This window comes from Oryx dammah, unplaced genomic scaffold (assembly GCF_014754425.2).
Source record: "Oryx dammah isolate SB20612 unplaced genomic scaffold, SCBI_Odam_1.1 HiC_scaffold_22, whole genome shotgun sequence".
Lineage (NCBI taxonomy): Eukaryota > Metazoa > Chordata > Mammalia > Artiodactyla > Bovidae > Oryx > Oryx dammah.
Window position 1 is genome coordinate 24,749,024 of NW_024070206.1, and position 25,017 is coordinate 24,774,040.

General features: G+C 36.1%; 1 protein-coding gene across 2 annotated transcripts in view; it reads right to left on the reverse strand.

Annotated features, from left to right (window-relative positions):
* The window catches only part of SMCHD1 (structural maintenance of chromosomes flexible hinge domain containing 1), a 121,321-nt gene that overhangs the window by 69,879 nt on the left and 26,425 nt on the right, over positions 1-25,017 (reverse strand). For both annotated transcript variants that reach the window (XM_040264685.1, XM_040264683.1), the window contains exons 6-19: positions 19,574-19,688; positions 19,337-19,456; positions 17,840-18,006; positions 13,876-13,966; positions 12,745-12,955; positions 10,667-10,787; positions 10,406-10,589; positions 8,267-8,461; positions 6,517-6,630; positions 5,632-5,738; positions 4,864-4,946; positions 4,569-4,682; positions 785-862; positions 586-705 (exon numbers count right to left, since the gene is read on the reverse strand). In XM_040264685.1, coding sequence (XP_040120619.1) covers positions 586-705; positions 785-862; positions 4,569-4,682; positions 4,864-4,946; positions 5,632-5,738; positions 6,517-6,630; positions 8,267-8,461; positions 10,406-10,589; positions 10,667-10,787; positions 12,745-12,955; positions 13,876-13,966; positions 17,840-18,006; positions 19,337-19,456; positions 19,574-19,688 — 1,820 coding nt within the window. The remainder of the gene's footprint in view (positions 1-585; positions 706-784; positions 863-4,568; positions 4,683-4,863; positions 4,947-5,631; positions 5,739-6,516; positions 6,631-8,266; positions 8,462-10,405; positions 10,590-10,666; positions 10,788-12,744; positions 12,956-13,875; positions 13,967-17,839; positions 18,007-19,336; positions 19,457-19,573; positions 19,689-25,017) is intronic.

Consider the following 25,017-nt stretch of genomic DNA (forward strand, 5'->3'; position numbering starts at 1 on the left):
TAATAAATATTTACAGGAGAATAAAATGTTCTAGAAACTGAAAAATTATAGCAGAAAGAAAAAAGTCAACAGAAAACATCAAACATCATGGTAAGGAAGTCTCTATAAAGTAGAGAAATAGAACCAAGCAATGGAAAGTAGAAAACACAGTATACCAATTAAGAGGTCCAGCGCCTGAACACCAGATGCTGTAGGAAGAAAACAGGCCCAAAATCAAAGTGACTCAGAAGAACTCCTAGAACTTAAAATGTCAGAGATTGGGACCCAAACTCTATAAATTATTCAAACATCTGAGGATTGTGGGAGAGAGAGAATGGGGATAGTTGGATTGGGAGTGGGTTTTTAACATACAAAAGTCAGGAATCAGAATAACTTTAAATTCTACCAGTAACAAAGGAAGCTGGAAAACAATGATGTTTTCAAAAGTTTATAAGGAGCATGATTATCAAGCAGAGTAATAAAGTCATTTCTAAAACCAAAATGGTTATATAATTGGTCAAACATCTTTTATCAAATTTTCTATTTTCCTCTTGACTTAAAATGCCACCTTTAGCATACAGAGTTACATATTGGTGTTTTGCTTACCTTTAACAGAAAATTTAATTGCTTTAGATGGTAGTGGCCTTCCTGCGTAAGTGTCTGCATTACTTTCATTCAGGACAACTTGCAATTTCAATGTATAATTCCCCAACTTGTGAATATTTTCTGGACAAATTAAGAAGAAATTAAAATTCAAGTAAACACAATACTGATATAATTTTTAATATTGAGAATAACAACTCACCCATTTTTTTAAACCAGTAAGGCCATTTTCCTCCATGTTGACTAATATGTGAAATGATTTCTTTATTTCCACTTGAAGCTTAATAAAAGAAAAAAATTTTATACTTTGAGAAACTAAGTATAGAACATGAATATGAAATGTCACACTGGCATCAAATATCTGTTGTACATTTTTAAAAACAGCTTTTAAACTACAGAAGACCTAAAATTATCCTATGCAAGTCAACAGCATAATGAAACTTTACTCATTCAGACAATTAAAATTCCTCTAATTCTTAAAAAAATGTATCTGTAAATAAGCTTAACTGGTACAAACAACAGAAGAGAGACATAATTTTTTATATTAAAAATAATTTCTTTGAAAGTTTTCTCTAAGACTAAAACAGAATTGTTTGTTTACATAATCTCTAAGACCTAGTGTTTATTAAGAGGCCTGCAAAGGAGAAAGGAAACAGAAGGATGACAGCACTTTTCTGAAATATTCTTTGCTATTTATTTTTGTCTTTAGAATCATGTAAATGACTTTAAAAATTAACAAAATGGAATTAAAACAATTCATAAGCAAAAGCAAATAGTAGGTAGGTGATACGACCACATTAAAAAAAATTGTTTCAAGTGATTCAACTTTAGAATATATAAAAACTTTAAAGACAAATAACACTGCAAAGAAGTCAAAATTAATCTAATAGTCTTATTATCAGTAATTTTAATTAAGCCTTTCTACTGCCTTTCCTATAAAAGCTGCGTTTCAAAATAAATCAATGACCATAACTGATACAGGAAATTTCTTACTAATTAATAAACCAAAAAGGATAATAAATTGAGATAATAGGACAATAAGGAAGAAATGAAAGAATCACTGGGAAAACCCACTATCATGCATATCAAATTACAAAGCAAAAATCACTAATGGATGAAACTCTTACAACATGCATGAAAGGAGAACTTTATAATCATCCTAAATCTATTCAAGGCTTTGGGGTAATTTCTAGTCTTTAGGTAATAGAACAGTAAAACAAGTTAAATGACATTACAAAGAAACAGACAAGTATGTGCAACACTCTACAGTACAATAAAGTATAGATTTCAAAATGACTGAGACAGTAAATGTTATATATTTTACCAGAAAAAATAAACCTTTTAATTATTTTATATAGAAATATATACCAGGCAGACCTTAGAGATATGGTAGGCTTGGCTTCAGACCACAACAAAACAAGGATCACAATAAAGGAAGCTACATAAATGTTTTCACTTCCCAGTGCATATAAGCTAGGTTTATACTATACTACAGTCTATTGAGTGTGCAACAGCATTATTTCTTTTAAAAAATAATGTCAGTCAGTCAGTTCAGTCACTCAGTCGTGTATGATTCTTTGAGACCCCATGGACTGCAGCACGCCAGGCCTCCCTGTCCATCACCAGCTCCTGGAGTTTACTCACTCATATCCATCGAGTCAGTGATGCCATCCAACCATCTCATCCTCTGTCATCCCCTTCTCCTCCTGCCTTCAATCTTTCCCAGCATCAGGGTCTTTTCAAATGAGTCAGCTCTTCGCATCAGGTGGCCAAAATACTGGAGTTTCAGCTTCAGCATCAGTCCTTCCAATGACTATTCAGGACTGATTTCCTTTAGGATGGATTGGCTGGATCTCCTTGCAGTTCAAGGGACTCTCAAGAGTCTTCTCCAACACCACAGTTCAAAAGCATCAGTTCTTCGGCACCCAGCTTTCTTTATAGTCCAACTCTCACATCCATACATGACCACTGACTGGAAAAACCATAGCCTTGACTAGACGGACCTTTGTTAGCAAAGTAATGTCTCTGCTTTGGAATATGCTGTCTAGGTTGGTCATAACTTTCCTTCCAAGGAGTAAGCGTCTTTTAATTTCATGGTTGCAATCACCATCTGCAGTGATTTTGAAGCCTATAAAAGTAAAGTCTGCCACTGTTTCCACTGTTTCTCCATCTATTCGCCATGAAGTAATGGGACCGGATGCCATGATCTTCGTTTTCTGAATGTTGAGCTTTAAGCCAACTTTTTCACTCTCCTCTTTCACTTTCATCAAGAGGCTTTTTAGTTCCTCTTCACTTTCTGCCATAAGGGTGGTGTCATCTGCATATCTGAGGTTATTGATGTTTCTCCCAGCAATCTTGATTCCAGCTTGTGCTTCTTCCAGCCCAGCGTTTCTCATGATGTACTCTGCATAGACATTAAATAAGCAGGCAACAGCCTTGACGTACTCCTTTTCCTATTTGGAACCAGTCTGCTGTTCCATATCCAGTTCTAACTGTTGCTTCCTGACCTGCATACAGATTTCTCAAGAGGCAGGTCAGGTGATCTGGTATGTCCATCTCTTTCATAATTATCCACAGTTTATTGTGATCCACACAGTCAAAAATAAAAAGTACTTTATTGCTAAAAATGCTAATGTTCATCTGAGCCTTCAGAAGTTGTAGCAAGAACATCAAAGATCACTGATCACAGATCATCATAACAAACGTAATTTTTAAAAAGTCTGAAAAGTTGCCAGAATGACCAAAATGTGACACAGGGACATTAAGTGAGCAAATACTGTTGGGAAAATGGCATTAACAGACTTGCTTAACACAGAGTTGCCATAAACCTTGAATCCATAAAAAATGCAGTATCTGTAAATGGCAATAAAGCAAAGCTCAATTAAATGAGGTATGCCTCGTGTGCTGCAGTCCATGGGGTTGCAAAGAGTCGGACACAGCTGAGCAACTGAACTGATGCCTGTATGTAGTTTTGTGAGGGTTTTTTGTGTTTTTTTTAAATAAGAGAGGGGCAGGGCGGTCAGAGTTACAAAGAGGTTGAAAGATCCTACACTGTTGGCTCTGAAGATGGAGGAAGGGACCACAAGGCCAAGGAATGTGGGTGACTTCTAGAAGTGGAAAGGCAAGCCTGCCCTACAACCTCCAGAAGGTCGCTATCCTGCTGACACTTTGATTTCAGCAGTCAGATGACCAACTGTAAGATAATAAACATACTGTTCTACGCCACCAAAAAAAAAAAAACCTGGAGAAATACAGAACAATGTGTCACAGAGGCTAAAAAGAGAGTACTGCAGTAAAATGAGTTAGTCAAACTGTTCAATGCTGCTGAGGCTAAAAAGACATTTATATGATGAAAGTATACACTACCACTGACTATGGTTTATAAATGTTAGAAATAAACACACAGTGAATAAAACACACTGTATCTGTAAAATCCATGGACCAGACATGCAAGTATATAGTGGTAGAACAGATTATTGAAAACAAATATTGAAAATACTTTCAGGTGGTCAAGACAAAACCAAGAGATAAGAATTACAAGGTGATTCAAGTTGGGAAAATACAAGATGAGTAATAATATGTAGTTCTTCTCCCTTTAACAAAGAATGGGCCCCGTTTCTCAACTGAAACAAGTACTTCTCACCCATAGGTTCAGAGACACAGTATTTTTGATTTAGAAGGTATCTTAAGGATTATCCAATCTAAATCCCTATTCAGTACAAACTGATATACATACACATCATATCTTTATTTTAGCCCATTGCTTCCTCCACAGGCATATTCAGAATAGAGTGTTAAAAAACAAACTAAGAAAACAACTGAGTTTTTAAAAAATGAATTACTCTTAACACTTTAGAAACTCAACTTCAAAGCACTATCTATCAGATTGCTAGGCCATCAGTAATTCCACAAAGGTGTTAAAATATGTATATACATTTACGAACAACAATAAAGATCCAACCATACAAATTAGTGTGTATACTTACAGTGTAATATAACTTTGAGCTCAACCAGGAGTTTCTTTGACCCTCCATGACTTGTTCCTGGAAGCTTCTGCATCGTTTCCCCTTTTTTATTTAATATTTCAATTCTTAATGCACCTATCAGTCCAAAATTAAAAATAAGAACATCTTAGTTACACCCAATGAATCTGATGTATCTGTCAGGTCTTCACATAGCGTTTTAATTTTTTTATCATTTTTTCACCATTAAATGTTAAGAAGAAAAGCATTTTTTCAGTATTTAAAATACACACACACATAAGAAAAACCAAAAACATACCAATGGGGGTTCCAGCAGGTCTGATCTCATTTGGCAATAATTCATCTCCTTCAGGCCAAGTCACTGATAGTCTATCAGGGAGTCTATTATTAAAACAGCATATTAATGTTCTATGAAATGTATTAATTATCATCTTATTTTTAAAAATAAAAGTTACTAGAAACTTAAATAGTTCCAATTTTTTTTTCCCCAACAGTTAAATCTGAAATTCTGTATGGTTAATACGCCAAACCTTTAATCACTGCTGTGGCTAGAAAGTAAAACAAAATCTCTTGGTGTTAAGAGATAGGAATTGTCCCCATTTTTTGAGATTTTTCTACTAATTTGTAGTAAAAGCTACCTTTGGGAGAAAGGATAACTCTACAAACAGAAGAATTACCAGTGAGTTCAGTAAGAATCAAAATAACTGCATTGTTAGCTGCACAAAAGCCACAGTTTTTTCGACTTTTTAGTTCTTTTGCTCTTATCTTTACCTCTCACCATTTTCTACTAGTTACAGGCCAAAGTCATTGCTTTTTAACAAACTAAATCATAGTGCTGTTAACAGTGCCACTGTAAGTGTAAGCTTCCTTATTTTTCTATAAAACAAATACAGGATTCTGTTTTGATAGAGCGCTTTTTTAACAGCAAGAAGTTCATCACAATACACACATCTAAGACTACAAGTGCCTAGATACAAAAGCATAATGTCACGCTCACTAATAACTAAGACAATTCCTCTTCAATTTTCTTGTCATTTTTTACCATGCATCTTGAAACATAAATTACCTTGCCATTTCATCTTCTACGTATTTTTTCACAGCTTTCTCAGCAACTGTCCTATCCAGCTTTGCAATTGGAACAGTTTTTATTTCATCATATAGTGCCTGAGGTTCCTGAATAAGCAAAATTTATACCAACATTTTAAAAAGCTATTTAAATTTAGTCACAACAAGAATATTGATTTCTTTCAAAAAATATTTTTACCCTAATTAAGTAGATAAATCATAGCAACTTATATTACACCACAGTGTTTATTTCCATTTTTCAGACAAACACCCTAGGCCTAATTAAATACCATTCAAATCTTAACAAGAGCATAGTATCAGGAAGGATAAAGGGCCTCCCTGGTGGCTCAGACAGTAAAGAATTTGCCTGCAATTCAGGAGACCGGTGTTCGATCCTTGCATTGGGAAGATCCGCTGGAGAAGGAAACGGCTGCCCACTCCAGTATTCTTGCCTGGAGAATTCCACGAACAGAGGAGCTTGGTGGGCTACAAGCCCATGGGGTCACAGAGTCAGACACAACTGAGCAACTAACACTTCTTCATAAGGATAAAGCCCACTCTAGTTTTGTTTTTCATTCTTGAGATAGAAGTCTGGCTCCAATGTTTATATTTATGAGCCTTGAATGAAATGTGCACTTTAAAATTACTATGAAATTGGTAATAATATTGTAACATTTGTTAAACACTGGGCACATAGATGTTAAGTTCTACAAACTACTAAAAACATCAAATATGAAACATAAAACATCATGCTCCCACTCCTGTAACCAATGTAAAAGCCAAATACAAGTCAAAAATAGAATACCATATCTTTAAGAATTAAGCAAAATAAAGTAGTAATACCAAGAGACTTTGAAGACTATTTTGGGTTACTTGGGGATCTTACCATTGCAATTTGAACCTCTCCTCCTGTAGCATATACTTCTCCATCATGATCACCATAGAGAAAAAATTTCACAATGCTTCCATAAAAGAGAGGAAGTGTCTTGATTGTCTTGACCTAACATTCAATTTTAAAACAAGGATTTAGTATTAATATTTACTTAGAAAAACAGATTTAACAATTACTTTAACAGAACTATTTTATACAAGGGGAAAAACCCAGCATCTATTATTAGAAAAATTTAATGAAAAAAGCACTCTATAAAGTTGTATTTGTGAAGCTCTCCACTTATTTGTAACATCTTTGAGAAGACAGTGGCTTCTTCATATAAAAATGTCATAGTTACGCATGTGTCTAAAAGGTCCATAACACCTTCAAATGAATGCAAGCTGTCTCAAATCCCCATAAAATGTTGCTTGCAGGCCGTGAACAGTAACTTACAAAGTTATTGTTTCTTTCCAATAAATTAGCTCAAAACTTGTCTATATATGTATATCTCCCCCCCCACACCTTACCTGGCCTGAAAACACCAGGAGTAATTTCCACTAGTCCAATTCAAAACTGCTCAACTATAAGGACAGCAAGAGTTTATATCCAATCTATCCCTCCAGCCTCATTTCACTTCTGAACTATTTCTCTTCACATATAACAGTTTGCAGTAACCCAGCTCTGCTGCTTTTCCTGATCACTCCCTCCTTGTAACTTTCCACCCGACTTCACGGATACCTTATTTTCCTGGTTTTCTTCTCTCTCACTATCTTATCCCTTTCTTTCTCCTGTCAGCTCCTCCTTTTCATTTTCTAGCTTCTAACTGTTGGAAAAGCAGGCTCAAGCCACACTCACTACTTCACGGTGACCGCATCTGATTCCAAAGCTTTCACTATATGATGATGATAGTGTCACATCTGTGGGTTTATTTCTACCTTCATAATACTTCCCAGGTAGCTCAAAGAGTAAAGAATTTGCCTGCAATGCAGGAGACCTGGGCTTAATCCCTGGGTCAGGAAGATCCCCTGGAGAAGGGCATGGCAACCAATTCCAACATCCTTGCCTGGAGAATTCCATGGACAGAGGAGCCTGGTACCAGGGTTCCAGTCCATGGGGTCACAAAGAGTCAGACACAACTGAGCAATGTTAAGTTAAGTTAGTTTCCTTCTTAATTACCTCTGTAAACCTGAGCCACTACCTCTTTTAAGTTCCACACAAAAGTCACTACATGCACAAAGAACTGCGTGATTTATTCTCTTATTCCAGGCCCATCCGAAGTCAGAAAACTCTCTCCTTCTAAACTATGAGAGCACTACTCATTCTCTCTCTTCAATGATTATTCTTAGGTCATCTCTATTTTCATGCTGTAATAGCCTGAAGGACACAGGACACCCCTAGATCTCTATAATTTCCATAACGCCGTCAACAGCACAGTAACTTACAAGCTGCAGACACTAAAAAATTTGATGAAAAACCATTTCTTCATATCACATTAAAAAAACAAACCAGATTTTCTATTTGAGTAAAGTGAAGTACAAGAAACAATAAAAATTTTGTTAACTGAGCCTTTGGGAAAAACCATTGTTTTTTTCCCTTAATGTCCTGTTAAATTATATAGTTATAATCAATTTGGCCTTTCCTTTCTTTTCTGGCTCCTACGGAGGCAAGACTACATACATTATTTTTGGTTGTTGACAAATTCTAATAACTCTAATTTAGTTTCAAATTCTACTAAAAATTAAACCTAAAAATAAGTTAAACTTACCAGCTGTCCTGTTTTGTATATTTTTCCATCCCATTCTATTGCTGAATAAGTGGCCCAGGGGCCCTGCTTTTTAGAAGGAAGATCAGAACGTGTAATTACTCCTTTAAAAAGGGTGAATTTTATTTGCTTGTCGTACTTTTCATGGCAGTCCTTCAGCCATAAAGCAAACTCTCTGTCAATTTTCATTCGCTGCTCCTGTAAAATTTTAAAATGTTCCACAAAACTTAGCTACTCATAAACAAATACAACCACAGACACTTCTTGTTCATTTCACGTTTCCTTCCAAATACCCATCAATGCCAGAAAACCAAATAAAAAACTAAAATATTTTAATGGCTCTTTCTCCCATACAAATTTAGATTTCTATCAACACATTACTAAAGAAAAAAAAATCTTTGCTATCATCCTTGGTCCACAGGGTCGCAGAAAGTTGGACAGAACTGAAGCGACTGATCACACTCTTGGATCTAAGGTTTCAATGGTCAATATCAACATAGATTTCCTTCCCTATTTTCAACCCTAGGATACACTCCCCTCCCCACCAAAAAAAAAAGAGAAACACTGACTCCCTTGGAAAAGGAGACATAACTGATTAGGGGAAAAGGGTAAGTGGAAGCCTTCCTAATGTGAAACACGCACACTCCAACAGAGAAATAAAAAGCTTTATATAAATTAAGCACAGATTTAAACACAAACTTAAACATAGATACGGTATATCTATTTTATTAAAATATCTTGGGGTGTTATTTGGGGGAGAAAAGTTGAAAAAGGCTCTTTTATAAGGTGACAGTGAAAAAAAGGTTGAGAAATAGCTATGGCAAAACACATTTTTAAAAAGTTATGCTTCATACATTTATTCAAAAATAGATCATAAAATAAAATTTGCTTTCTTGTAATACATAAGAAGAAAATGTGTTATGGCTTATCATTCTTCCCTCTGCTGAGAGACCCTAGAGATTTACACTCCAGTGTAAGCTACTATACACTGGTTTAATCCTTGTCTTTAGGAGAAGGAGTAGGGGAAGATCATCGCATTACATGCTTTCACAGAAGACAAAGCGTAAAGTTAGAGAAGTTCGTTTTCTCTGTACACCTTACTCTACAACCCACCATTTCCAAATGAAAATGGGGCAAAATTAAAACTGATTTCAGCTTTAGTTTTTGCAACTTGCAGTCAGATGACCAGTATACTAATCATTAAAAAAAAATTAGATTTTAAAAAGTTATTCAGATAAGAAATACATGTACATGGTAAACACCAAAAATTGGCATATATTTTTCAAGGAAACATTCCCCCTAATCTGTTCCCAGGTACCAACTCCTTCCTGAATCAGTAAATTAGTGTTGTCAAAGTGACAACTTGACAACAGTGTTAAAATTATTAACTAGGAATGAGACTGTCTGCCTACCAAATTTTTATGCTGTATTTCAGCCTCAGCCCTCATCTGTATCAGATAAAATTATATCAGATTCAGAATCCTTTTTATTAAGAGCAAAATGAATGTCAACATGTTATAGGGATACACAAATACTGTGTTATATATTGTGTTTACTGTCCAGCAACTTTAAGTTTAGAATAAATGCACCCATCTCTTGGCAACATTACATTACTGAAAGAGTAGCATCAAGTAAGTTTCGGAGGTGTTTAGGCAAAGGGAAAGTACACTAGCTCCATTCAACTTTAAAAAAAAATTTATCATTCTTTTTCTATTGATTAAAGCAGATTTTAATAGTGATCAATCTCAAATTACCTTTTAGCCCAAAGTATTTCACAGTTCTACCTAAATTTTACCCCCGAAGTTAGATTAAAATTGTATATTTAGGTTACTAATATACAAAGCCTCTCTATTAGATAAAATTCTTATATGCTCTTCGCAAACAGACATGCTTCTGAAGATTCTATTCACCACATCAAAGTATTGATGAAGATCTGATAAGTTTTATCCCAGTAAGAGTTAATCAGTTTGAAATTTTTGAGTGAACACATAAATGCTCATGAACTAAAATTTATATTCTTTGGAGTAAATAAAATGAAAAGTATGCAAATTGTCAGTACAAATCTACACTACAAGTGACTTTTGTTGAACTTAAAATAGAACACTTCTGCAAATATTCAAAACTTGATATTTAAAATCATACCTGTCCATTTAAAATCCTTGTAAAAAGGGTGTTCTTGTCTTTCAGTTTTAGCTCAAGATCCATAAAGGTCAGTTTGTTGGTGCTGACCTGGAATTTGTCATTAGTGAATAATGCACCAGATATCCTATTGTAGCACTCAAAAGGCGCAAGCCCTCTCTTCTTAGGAGGAGTACACCAGTCAAAGCTTGAATAAAACAGAATACTGGTTAGTAAAATGATAAGACATAAAACAATGTAATCTCAGCAAAAATCAGAACTTACTCTTCAACAGATGTATATGGTATTAGCCGTCCATTCCAAAAACATTCAAAAATAGGCCTTTTCCCTCTTGCTGCTTTCTCAAGTATGAAACAATCGTCATCATCATCTTCATCTTTTAATTCTAGGACAAAGGAACAAGAGGAACAAATAATTTTTACCACTGAGAAATCAATTTCGATAAATGAAATGTTAAAGCTTCTTCGGAGAAATGGTAACAAAAATTTGTAAGATCTTTAACACTGTGTTCTGTAAAACCTAAAAGTACCTTTATTCTGTTTGCCCTCAAAAAGGCAGATTTTCAAAGTGGCTCTACATTACCAACAGTGATTCTCATCAAAAAGCAGTAATTACATACTCATGAATCTGCGTCAGGATTACTATACTAGCTACTGAGCCTGCCATCTGTAAAACCTATTTATAAATACGGTAGCTTGAATCTTGTATCTAAATCGTGTCTCACAACTCTGTTGGAACCAGTATACTCACATAAAAATCATCTGGAAAATCTACAATGTCTAGAAACAGCAAGTTTGCTTAGCTTGGAGAAATTAATAATACTAATTTAAGTTTATATTATGATACAGTTAAGAGTTATATGTTATAAAGCACAAATGTCTACAACATTTCTATGTTTAGTAATAGCTTTTCATATACTCAGATAAATTAGATTCAAGCATTATGACCCTGATATAGTAATACCTCAGTTATTCTGGCATTAAGTCATTCCCCCGACCCCCAATAAAGTCTTTTTCTCCAAAAAAAATCTTCACAAGAAGTTCATAAGTAAAAGTTCCTTCCAATCAAAACATTTCCCTTGCTCTTAAGAGACGCCTCTGATCATCTTTCAATTAATTGGCTATTAAGACATCATTTTTAAGAACTTTATCTTTTTGTCTATAAGCATACTAAAATCACAAATGACAAATGAAAAACAGGCCAGAGACTGAATGGGAGGCAGAGTCACTAAGTAATAATATGTATGAACACTTACTCAACGGAGTCGGGTACTATTCTAAGGACTAGAAGCAGTTTCTTATTCAACCCCTACAATGTATCTATGAGGCAAGAATTATTATAAGAATTATTATTCCCTATTTCACAGATACTAAAGTAGTAGTTTGTCAAATTTTACACAATAGAAAGTGGCAAAGACAGGAGTCAAATCAGGAAATCTGGTTCCAAAACACAATGCTAAGGATATACTAAGAAACCATTCTGAATGAGAAAGTCAATAAAAATTGAATGTGATCCCAGTAATCCCATTAGGACATTTTTATTCAAAGTACAGTACAAAGTGATTCCAAGGTTTATCTAGAAAAGCAAAAGATTAAGATTTATGAATTTTCTCAAAAAAGAACAATAGTGTCTTGTGCTACTGATATCAATACACACTATAAAGGACAAGAGATTCACTATAAAGGACATGTTATTCGTGTATAAAAACGCAAAACATATCAACGCCTTATAGCAAACAATCCAGGTTCTATGTACTTATGGGAACTTTATATTATTATGAAAGTGATATTTATATGTAACATTCAATAACTGGTACTAGGAAACTGGAAAATATTAAGTTAATCCTCAAACAAAAAAGAAGATTACAGGTATATTAAAGATATAAACATAAAATGATAAAAGCTACAGAATCTATAAAAAAAATTGTAAAAAAATGAGATGTACAAAGCCTTTCTGCAGCAAGGCCTATCAGAAAGCATAAAGAAAAATACCAATGTGATTACATAAAGTTTAAAACTACTTTATAAATATCTACAAAGATAACAGGAAGACAACTATGGGGAGTATATAAAGGAATACTATGTGGTACATAGCTAAAAGTTCAGTTCAGTAAGAAAAGTACGATATAAGAACACATAACGTTTCTTAGCACCACTGCTTTATTTATCTGGATGTGAATATACACAAAAATTAATAATTATAAAAACTACAACTACCTTAACAACTTAAGACCTGCATGAGGAAAAAACGTTTTGAAATTTATCTTATCTTAAGCCTAACTGATAATTAAGAAGATAAATCACAACTTTGTATTTTGTAGCTAAGGTAACAGATTAACATACTTGATGGAAAGCATGGATCATCAGGGTAGGTTTCTCTATCATATAAGAAAGGGTGATATCGGATAATCCCTTCCACTACACCATCTCCTTCAACATGAGCCTTGAACTCAAAACTATCAGCTGCTGTATTTATATACAATGTCTGCATGTCATCTTGTATCTCCCTCAGGTTGATAATCTTAGGTGTCTTCCCCTTTTCAAACATAGAAATCTAAAATAAAAATAAAACAAAAACAATTAAATTCAACAGCGACTGCACTTTTGTTCTCATCTATGATCCAACAACAGAAAGGCAAAAACTATTTTTATTTGTATAAATAATCATCTAGCTTAACAAAATACATATATATTTCTATCTCAGTTAAATAGGTCTAAGGAGCATCTTAATTAAGAAATATATTACTAAAAAACTGAAAGTAAGCAAAGAAAGAGCTGAAGGATATGTAAGTCACAAGTTTATTTCATTCAAGCTTTCCTCTAGAGGTGTGTCTGTCTGTGCACTCAGTCATCTCCGACTCGTTGCGACCCCATGGAGTGTAGCCCACCAGACTCCTCTGTCCATGGAATTTCCCAGGCAAGAATACTGGAGTGGGTTGCCATTTCCTACTCCAGGGGACCTTCCCAACCCAGGGACAGAACTCGCATCCCTAATGTCTCCTGCACTGGCAGGTGGATTCTTTACCACTGGCATCGCCTGGGAAGCCCTAGAGGTATGAGGGAGAATAAAGACAGGATACTCCGCCTGACATGCGGGCAGGGATACGGAGAACTCAACATCAGATGTTCTGTTCTTCTACATCTTACTAATTTTTTCCTTATTAAGAGAATTCTGTGAACAAAAGGGAAGTTTTATCTTTTCTTCCCTGCTTTTGAGACATGACATTCAGTAATGGCTCATATCTCCATAGAAGACAAAGAAAATAGAAACCAGATACTATAGTAAACAAGAGATCCAGAAAAGTACACCTTAGGAATAATCTCTTTACTTAGACATCAAACTAGAGAAGTGGTCTGGTAAAAGACAAGGACGAGAAGTTGCTTGTTTACTGACTGACTTCTTATCCAGATTAACTTGGAACTAGAACACAGACCTAATTTTTCATAATACTTTAAGAAAGAATTTTATCTTACTTCAATATCAATGTTGTTGAAAGGTCCAGCTTCCTTTGATGTACGTTGTTCATTCCCTTTTGGACCATGGATGTAATAATGATAAATATGCCTAAAACATAATAGAATAACTTTATACTTTTAATTCACATAAAACTACAGTTCATCCAATCTTCTACCAAAAAAACTTTTACTACTATTGGCAGTACCTACTAGATGCCACGCACAATATTAAGCATTTTTAAACATAGTAAACCACATAATGGTAAAAACAATCATGAGATTCAGGTATTATTTCCCCTCATATAAATACAAAAGTTGGAAATGCAAGAAAATTATTTAATTTACTTAAGGTCACAGAATTAGAGTGTGAGGAGATTCAAGCCAAGTCTTTTCAACTTCAAATCCCACATACTTAAAGTGTATTTTACCAAAAAAAACACCTAGAACTACAAGGTGAAAGTGAAAGTGAAGTCGCTCAGTTGTGTCCTACTCTTTGTGACTCTACGGACTGTAGCCTACCAGGCTCCTCCGTCCATGGGATTTTCCAGGCAAGAGTACTGGAGTGGGTTCCTTCTCCAGGGGATCTTAGCAACCCAGGTCTCCCGAACTACAAGGTAAGAAGCTATAATTCTACTTGTCAGGAATTTTCTAGAAAAGACTCAAATATCAGGGAGTATACACAATTGGGTATTTTTAACTTATGTCCCTAACTTGAGACTATCATTCTGTCTCATCTTTCTTCTCCTGTAGAAATGAAACAATCTTAAGCCAATGCTCCTAAAATTAATAAATTCAACATCATCCCATCGAAAACCACTTCAGAAATTTTTGCTATTTTATTTTGGAAAATGTTTAAAAGATTATATTCTGGGGAAATTATTCCCATCTCTCCATATCACATAGCCCATCTGCAATCATTCCTCAAGCAGTAGTATTAAATATTCCTTCATGCAAATTTTATCTTTTCAGTTCAGTTCAGTCGCTCAGTCGGGTCCGACTCTTCGTGACCCCATGAACTGCAGCACGCCAGGCCTCCGTGTCCATCACCAACTCCCAGAGTTCACTTAGACTCATGTCCATTGAGTCGGTGATGCCATCCAACCATTTCATCCTCTGTCGTCCCCTTCTCCTGCCCCCAATCCCTCCCAGCATCAGTCTTTTCCAATGAGTCAACTCTTCTCATGAGGTGGCCAAAGTACTGGAGCTTCAGCTTTAGCATCATTCCTTCCAAAGAAATCCCAGGGTTGATCTCCTTCAGAATGGACTGGTTGGATCTCCTTGCAGTCCATGGGACTCTCAAGAGTCTTCTCCAATACCACAGGTCAAAAGCATCAATTCTTCAGCACTCAGCCTTCTTCACAGTCCAACTCTCACATCCATACATGACCACAGGAAAAACCGTAGCCTTGACTAGACGGACCTTTTTTGGCTAAGTAATGTCTCTGTTTTTGAATATGCTATCTAGGTTGATCATAACTTTTCTTCCAAGGAATAAGGGTCTTCTAATGTCATGGCTGCAGTCACCATCTGCAGTGATTTTGGAGCCCAAAACAATAAAGTCTGACACCGTTTCCACTGTTTCCCCATCTATTTCCCATGAAGTGATGGGACTAGATGCCATGATCTTCGTTTTCTGAATATTGAGCTTTAAGCCAACTTTTTCACTCTCCTCTTTCACTTGCATCAAGAGGCTTTTTAGTTCCTCTTCACTTTCTGCCATAAGGGTGGTGTCATCTGCATATCTGAGGTTATTGAGATTTCTCCTGGCACTCCTGATTCCAGCTTGTGTTTCTTCCAGCCCACTGTTTCTCATGATGTACTCTGCATATAAGTTAAATAAGCAGGGTGGCAATATACAGCCTTGACGTACTCCTTTTCCTATTTGAAACCAGTCTGTTGTTCCATGTCCAAATATCTCTTCAAAATTACACTAACTGTCCGAATTTAAAGCACTACTAAAATAAAAAGAAATCACTGAAAATCTTAAGATCTTCCTTCAAACATCTCAAAAGTGTTAACATCATAAGTTTACAAGCATATATTAAGAAAGTATGCTATAAATAGCTTACCAAGTATATGTTTCTGTCTTTCTTTTTAAGAACAAGAGTTATAATTATATTATGTACACTGAGTTCTTTCAGTTAAGAGAAATAAAAAAATAGCTAATAAACAGTCCAAAGTCCTATTTAAAACTCGTGTTACAGGGCCAATAAACATCAATATTCAAGAAAAGGCATTCCTAAAATCAAATTTATTTCTTCATAAAAATTTTTAACTGTTAATATGTATTTATGTACAAAACAATCTTAACAGCCCTTGAATAAGTAGAAAAAATATGAAAAGATACCTATTTTTAAACATGAATTTTGTACAGCATACCCACTTTTGGAGACTAATTCAGGCTAATACAAATAATGGAAACAATCCAATCTATACCATATAATTACAGAGGAAAAAGCTTAACAACCTTAAATATATATACTTCTGATTTGATCTAACAGAATATGTACTCCCTAAAAGTTTTCCTCAAGTAGATACACAAAGGTTTATTTTTAGATTACTCATTTCATACAGCACATAAGCATATTTTTATTTTAACAGACTCAATATATTCATTCAATAAACTTTTACTGAGCAACTACAATGACTCATTGGAAAAGACTCTGATGCTGGGAGGGATTGGGGGCAGGAGGACAAGGGGACGGCACAGGATGAGATGGCTGGATGGCATCACCGACTTGATGGACGTGAGTTTTAGTGAACTCTGGGAGTTGGTGATGGACAGGGATGTTAGGGGAAGCACACTGATTGAAACCGCCCACCCTGGCCAGGCACCATAGTAACCATTTGCATGAGTTGTTTTATGACAGGAGATCCTGATAAGGAATATGGAACTAACAAGCCACAACCAACCGGAAGAGTTCGGGAAAGGTCTAAAGGAGATGCCGCTTGTCCGTCCACTGCCCAGAATCCCTTTCGCTAGGATCCATCTTGGCTGAGTGATGCGTGGGCCACCAGTAAAGACTCTGAATTAGAATGATTGGCTAAAGACTACCGGAAACTAATCCCATCATCATAAAACAACTGGCAGAGCAGTTCTCCTGGGTTTCCTTACCCTACTGCTCTCCACCCGGGTGCCCTTTCCCAATAAAATCTCTTGCTTTGTCAGCACATGTGTCTCCTTGGACAATTCATTTCCGAGTGTTAGACAAGAGCCTAGGTTCGGGCCCTGGAAGGGGTTCCTCTTCCTGCAACAGGGAGGCCTGGCGTGCTGAGATTCATGGGGTCACAAAGAGTCGGACACGACTGAGCGACTGAACTGAACTGAACTGAACAATGTAACAGGAAACACTGGGGATATAACAGTGCACAAAAAACAATAAACATCCCAAGGTGGGAGGCAGACAAAAAAAATAAGTAAAATACATGGATTATAATCCATGCTGCATAGCAAAAGCACAAAAGAGATTGATTAGCTGAATTGGATAAACTCTTAAGTTTATTTTAAATGTTATCACAGTTGTCAAAAAGCATGGGCCTCTTATTTGTAATGACCAATATATTACATGTATGCTAAGTTGCTTCAGTCGTGTCCGACTCTTTGTGACCCTACGGACTTTAGCCTACCAGGCTCTTCTGTCTATGTGCTTCTCCAGACAAGATACTGGAGTGGGTTGCCATTTCCTTCTCCAGGGGATCTTCTTGACCCAGGGATCGAACCTGCATCTCCTGTGGCTCCTGCATCACAGTCAGGCAGATTCTTAACCACTGAGCCCCTGGGGAAGCCAAGTGACCAGTAAAATTTACAGAATAGAGAACCATTTTAAGAGCTAACATCAGTGTAATGGTTCCTATGCTGAGGGAAGAAATGGGACAGGATCAAAAAAGCAGCCAGCCAAGAGGTTTCAATATATCTGTAATATTTTCTATCTTAAAAAAATGATAAGAAAAAACATGTCCTGGATCAAATGTAAACACTTACGTTAACTGTCTGGTCCAAAGATGGAAATAATTTTTCAAGTACTGTATGTGTTCTGGTTGTACCCCTGTGATAACCACAGCAGTAAAGCTATCTTTTTCCTTCTCCTCTGTGATAAGATGATGTAGAAATCTTTCATCATCATTTGTAATGTGACTAGAATCAGACGGCTACAAGGGTGAACATAAGTACATAAGATTACATGCACCTCAAATGTAGTTAACAAACAAAGTTTACATCAACCTTTAACATTCACTTGGATAATTTCAAATACAGGCTTCAAAAATCTTTTGGAGGAAAATCACCAAATACAAATCAGCTGAGTGTGTGACAAAGCTGTAAGGACAGAGAGCCTTTTATGGAGATTGCTAAAGTGGCATACAAAAAAGAGAATCCTACACCATAATGCTAAACCAATTCAAATTTGTAGAATCATAAAGAAAAGGGAAAAGAAAAATAAATACTGAATTTAAAAATACCTCCCAAATTGAGAACATTTACCCTAAAGTGGAATGAGTCCTTGCTTGGGGTACCTACCACTTAACTTGGTCAGGACCAATGCCCAGCCGGTCCACATTCATTAAAACTAGGATACAGCCTGAACCCAGCTGACTTAGCCGAAAGGCACTGTGTTTAAAAGGGAGTAAAACCATCCTGGGCCCCAGGCCACTTTCAGAGAATATCTATAGTTTTTGGGGGAAGGGAAGGATGTGTCTGAGGATAAGAATTTAAAACTTCTGTTTTTATTTTACTATGAGTCTGTATATTAAAAATTGCATGCATATGTATGCATATGTGTACTAGGTAAGTTGCTGTACACATAAAAGCTTACAAGGATAAAGATACACACTGAACTATTAGGAAAAGTGACTTTGTAATAAACACCATAAGCATTTATAAGTTCCAATTCCTTATAAAGTTAGACTAGGAGAAAATTCAACTAAATATATCATAGGACTTTTATCTGGCATTTGAAACTATTTTTATTTTCTTTATAAAAATTTTTACAATTTACTTTAGAATCAAAAAATTTTTTTAAGTTTTACCTAAAATTTTAAAATGTTTCAAAGTTGAATGAGTAATATAACAAATACCATGTGCTCACCATGATTCAAATTTATTAACATTCCACTTATTAAAATGAGAGTTTGAATGCAAACTTAATCACTGTTTTGTATTCTACTTCTGTGATTATTATACAACAAATACTTAAAAACTCAAACTCAGAGCAAGGAAACAGTTTATAATCTTATGAACAATTTCCAGGAAGCTGACTTGGTTTTATGAGAAAAGCTATTTTCTAAAAACTTCAGCCCAAGAAATTACACAAATGATCACTTTTGCTATTCACAAATTTAAAATAAAAATTTCATTTGAAAATTCCATATTTTCAAGTTTTTAAAATAACATAAATATCTTAGAAACTGAAAAAAAAAATGTTCTTGTCCCATCATCCATCCAAGGTATAAATTTACACTTAATGAGTTAAATGTACTGTACCTTTCTGTTTCTAATAAATCCGCTATATATTGCCTCTTTATTTTTCTCCTTCTTCTCAAAATCTTCTTTAGAAAGTAAAAGTTCATGAACATCCTGGGAGTCTGCAGGCTTACTTATCATCTGTTAAATATTAAAAAGATTACCTTCTAAATTCACAAAATTGAAAATGAATAATTAGACAGTCAACTTCAAAATATTTTGACCAACTTTCACTTTTAAGGAATCTTTTTTACTTACTCTGGCTGACTGTCCAACAAAGAAAACAGCCTGTTTGCCCCCAACACCAAAATAGGAAATATCACTATTTAAACTGCGAGGTACTGGCAGTGGTCGAACATATCCTGAATGATCACTAAAATAAAACATTACATTAATGCAGTGTTATTAAACAAACGACTTAGGTGCTAATGAAAACAGTTTAGCAGTTTTATTAAGAGTTAATAAAATGATCCCAAAGCCAGATAATACCCCTATTCAAATGTAAAAGAATTAGAGCCAAAAGCCAAAACAGCATCTAGTCCAAAGGCTCTCCAAGTTTGTTACCCAGGCCAGCTGCATCAGCAAACCTGGAAAGTCTAAGAAATGCAAATTCTTGGGCTCACTCCCTCAAGTTAGAAAATTTCAAATATCTATAACTCTACAGTCTTCCCTTCAAAATCCTTTACTCATTCAAAACTCATTAAAATACTGTCTCATGACTAGTAGGAATTACAACAAAGAGATTCTCATTTCCATGTGCTTCTGCTCTGTCATGTCTGATTCTTTGTGATCCCATGGACTGTAGCCCACCAGGCTCCTCTGTCCATGGAATTCTCCAGGCAAGAATACTGGAGTGGGTTGCCATGCCCTCCCTCCAGGGAATCTTCCCAACCCAGGGATCAAACCCAGGTCTCTCCCACTGCAGGCAGATTCTTTACTGTCTGAGCCACCAGAGAAGCCCTCTCATTTCCAATGGATTATGACAAATGAAGAACTGAGACTCAGCCTCTGATTGCAGCGTAACACCACCGTGGAGAGCAGACATCCCTGGTCTCTCGAATACAGGGAAGATCTCCAGGGACACAGTTTCCCAATACAAGACACCCACAAAACTGGGGTGAGGCTGGAACCACAACACCAAGTGGAAAGGTCAGAGAACAGAGCACAGCTGGAAAGAACAGATACACAACAGAAAAAAAAAAAAAAAAGAATGAAAAGTATCAAGTGGGACTAAAAACAAGTAACTAAAAGATAATATCTTACACAAGTTTAAATGCAGTTCAAGAAAGAGAGGAGAGAATGAATAATAGCTGCAAATATTCTCAAATCACTAAAAGGCACAGATCCACAGATACAGACCCAAAGAGCCCAAACAGGAAACATAAAAAGAAATCCACTTCATAGTGAATACTAAAAACAAAATAGAATAACTAGAAAACACACCGAGAAGATAAATGGCTTCGCAGGCTTTGACAGCAACAGTATAAGACGGTGGAATATTATCTCCAAAGGGCCAAGACAAAAATGTCAGTATAGAACTGTGAACTAGGGCGAAATAAAGAATTTACAGACAAAAACCAAGGGAATTTACCATTAAGAGATTTGCTCTAAAGCAATGTTCCTACAAGCACAATCTGACTCACAAGGGAATAATATTATCAGTACACAGGTTAATTTTTTAAATGTATGTTAAAATTTTAAAATTCTTTGTTAGAAAAAATGTTGTATATAATTTGGGGAATTCCAAGTCAGACTTGAAATACTATACAACAGAAGTGTAACTCTGGGAACCTCCCTTGTGGTCCAGTGGTTGAGAGTCTACCTGCCAGTATGGGGGACACAGATTTGATCTGTAGTCCAGGAGGACTCCACATGCCACAGAGCAACTAAGACTGTGTGCCTCAACTACTGAAGCCCACATGCCCTAGAACCTGTGCTCTACAATGAAAGAAACCAATGCAAGGAGAAGCCCATGCATCCCAACTAGAGAGTGGCCCCCACTTGCTGAAACTATAGAAAGCCCATGTGCAGCAACAAACACAAGCATAGTCACAAAAATAAATATCCAAAAAAACATTTATTTCTGCTTTACTGACTCTACCAAAGCTTTTGACTGTGTGGATCACAACAAACTGTGGACAATTCTTAAAGAGATGGGAATCCCAGACCACCTGACCTGCCTCCTGAGAAATCTGTATGCAGATCAAGAAGCAATAGTTAGAACTGGACATGGAACAGACTGGTTCCAAGTAGGGAAAGGAGTACATCAAGGTATATTGTCATCCTGCTTATTTAACTTATATGCGGAGTACATCATGATAAATCCTGGGCTGGATGAAGCACAAGCTGGAATCAAGATTACTGGGAGAAATATCAGTAACCTTAGATATGCAGAGGACACCACCCTTACGGCAGAAAGCAAAGAACTAAAGAGCCTCTTGATGAAAGTGAAAGAGAAGAGTGAAAAAGTTGGGTTAAAACTCAACATTCAGAAAACTAAGATCATGGCATCTGGTCTCATCACTTCATGGCAAATAGATGGGAAGCAATGGAAACAGTGAGAAATTTTATTTTGGGGGGCTCCAAAAATCACTGCAGATGATGACTGCAGGCATGAAATTAAAAGACACTTGCTCCTTGGAAGAAAAGTTACGACCAACCTAGACAGCATATTAAAAAAGAGACATTACTTTGCCAACAAAGGCCCATCTAGTCAAAGCTATGGTTGTTCCAGTAGTCATGTATGGATGTGAGAGTTGGACTATAAATAAAGCAAGCTGAGCACCGAAGAACTGATGCTTTTGAACTGTGGTGTTGCAGAAGACTCTTGAAGAGTCCTTTGGGCTGCAAGGAGATCCAACCAGTCCATCCTAAAGGAAATTAGTCCTGAATATTCATTGGAAGGACTGATGCTGAAGCTGAAAGTCTAATCCTTTGGCCACCTGATGCGAGGAACTGACTCATTTGAAAAGACCCTGATGCTGGGAAAGATTGAAGGTGGAAGGAGAAGGGGATGACAGAAGATGAGATGGTTGGATGGCATCACCGACTGAAGGGACATGAGTTTGAGCAAGCTCCGGGACTTGGTGATGGACAGGGAGGCCTGGCATGCTGCAGTCCATGGGGTCGCAGAGTCAGACATGACTGAGCGACTGAACTGAACTGAAAACTTTGGGAAGGAAGTGATTAGAGATCCTGAAGATAAATATGCATTTTTAAATTTCAAAGACAACTAAGAAAATAAACATATAAATTCTAAAATATTAAAAGAGAAAAAATGTAGAATGGTGTTTTCAAAAGCAACAACAAAAAGTTGCAAATAATTAAAAAAACAGAAATAATGGGATAAAAATATTGTAATTGGTATAAAAAGTTTTCACTTATGTATCAATTTTCAAAATAAAGACAACAATGACCAGGCCAAACAATGTAGTACTAGACCTACAAAACAAAGCACACAGGCACCAGCTCCGTTCACAAAGCACAAAGCAGCTGCCGTACACACACTCAATCTCCACATAACAAAACATACACCTGCCCCACAAACAGGCATGCACATACACAGACACTCCACACAATATACAAGTGAGCCACACAACATGTGTGCACATTTACAGCGCTCCAACACACACACACAATGTATGTAACCCCAACAATAAAAAGAACATCTTAAAGAGACGGAGAAAACAGACAGCATATAGTCTGAGAAACAAAGGATGACAGTAGACTTTTCATTGTAAAATACGCAAGTCAGTAGAAAATGGGAATGGCATTTCTAATGCACTGAAATTTTTTAGAAAGCGAAAGTGAAACTTGCTCAGTCATGTCTGACTCTTTGCGACCCTATGAACTATACAGTTCATGGAATTCTCCAGGCCAAAATACTGGAGTGAGTAGCCTTTCCCCTCTCCAGGGGATCTTCCCAACCCAGGGATCGAACCCAGGTCTCCCACATTGCAGGCAGATTCTTTACCGGAGTCAACCTAAAATTCTATATGCAACGAAAATTTCTTTAAAAGGGGGAAGGAGTAAGGAGAGATCCAGACTTTATCAGATATTCAAAAGCTGAAAAAATTTACTGACAGCAATCTTGAATTACAAAAACTGTTGAAAGACCTTCAGAAATGAAAATTATACTGTGAATTTAAACAAAGGAATGAAGACTACCAGAAATGGTAAATATGTGGGTAAACATAAACTGACTCAGGGACTCAAACTGATGCTTGTATATGAATGTTTACAGCAACACTATTCACAATATGCAAAAAAAGGTAAAAACAAGACAACTGTCCTTTAACCTATGAATGCAAAGAGGTAGTATAGCTACATAATTCAGCCATAAAAAGAGATGAAGTTCTGATATAAGCTACAACATGGGTGAACCTCGAAAAAATTATGCTAAGTGAAATAAACCAAATAACAAAATGAAATAAACAAAATGATAAATAGTGTATGATTCCTCTTAAAAATGAGGTACCAAGAACAGGCAAATTCACTGAGACAGAAAGTAGAACTGTGGTTATCAGCAACTGGAGGGGTAGAGAATACAGTTACTGTTTAATGGGTACAGAGTTTCAGTTTGGGGAACACAAAAAAATTTTGAAAATATGTTATGGTTGCAAAACACTGAATATAATTAATGTCACTGAATAATACACTTCAATGTAATGCTATAATTTTTACCACGTTTTTAAGAAAATGACTGTTAAAAAGACACTCACAGAAACAGAGCAGAAAAGTGGTTGACAGAGACTGGGGAGTGTGGGAAATAGAGGCTGGTAAAAGAGTACAAACTTTCAGCAGGAAGATGAATAAGGCCCAAGGAGCTAATGATATAACGTCATATGTACAGCCAATAACACTGTATTGTGTAACTGAAATCTGCTAAAAGAGCAGAACTGTGATAAATTAAAGATGTATACTATGAATCCTAATTACCAGGAAAACAACAGAATAACAGCTAATAAATCAATTAAGGAAATAATGGAGACACATACACATATACTCAATTTGAAATAAGGCAGAAAAAAGGGAAATGGGGGGTGGGGAAGATAAATAACAAAGATGGTAACCAAGCATACTGATAATCACATTAAATGTAATTGGTCTAAAGAAAGTGAAAGTGAAAGTTGCTCAGTCGTGTCCAACTGTTTGCACCCTGTGGACTATAGAGTCCATGGAATTCTCCAGGCCAGGCCAGAATACTGGAATGGGTGGCCTTTCCCTTCTCCAGGGGATCCTCCCAACCCAGGGATCAAACCCAGGTCTCCTGCATTGCAGGCAGATTCTTTACTGAGCCACAAGGGAAGCCCAGTTGGTCTAAGCATCTCCATTAAAGGGCAGAGATCATTACATTTCAATATACAACTAAATGCTGCCTCAAAGAAATTCTTTAAATATAAAGAGACAGTAGATTAAAAGGTTGGAGGAAGAGTTGTCAGTTTAATACTAATGAGAATGAAGCTGTAGGAGATATATGAATATTAGACTAAGTTAACAAAACAGCTGGAGAAGGAAATAGCTACCCACTCCAGTACTCTGGCCTGGAGAATTCCAAGGACTGTACAGTCCATGGAGTAGTAAAGAGTAGTACACAACTGAGCAACTTTCACACACACACAATGAGAGTAGCACCAGGAAATGAAGGACGAGCAATGAAACAAATATGCAGGTAAAGAAAACAGACTACTCTTCTCTGCTTG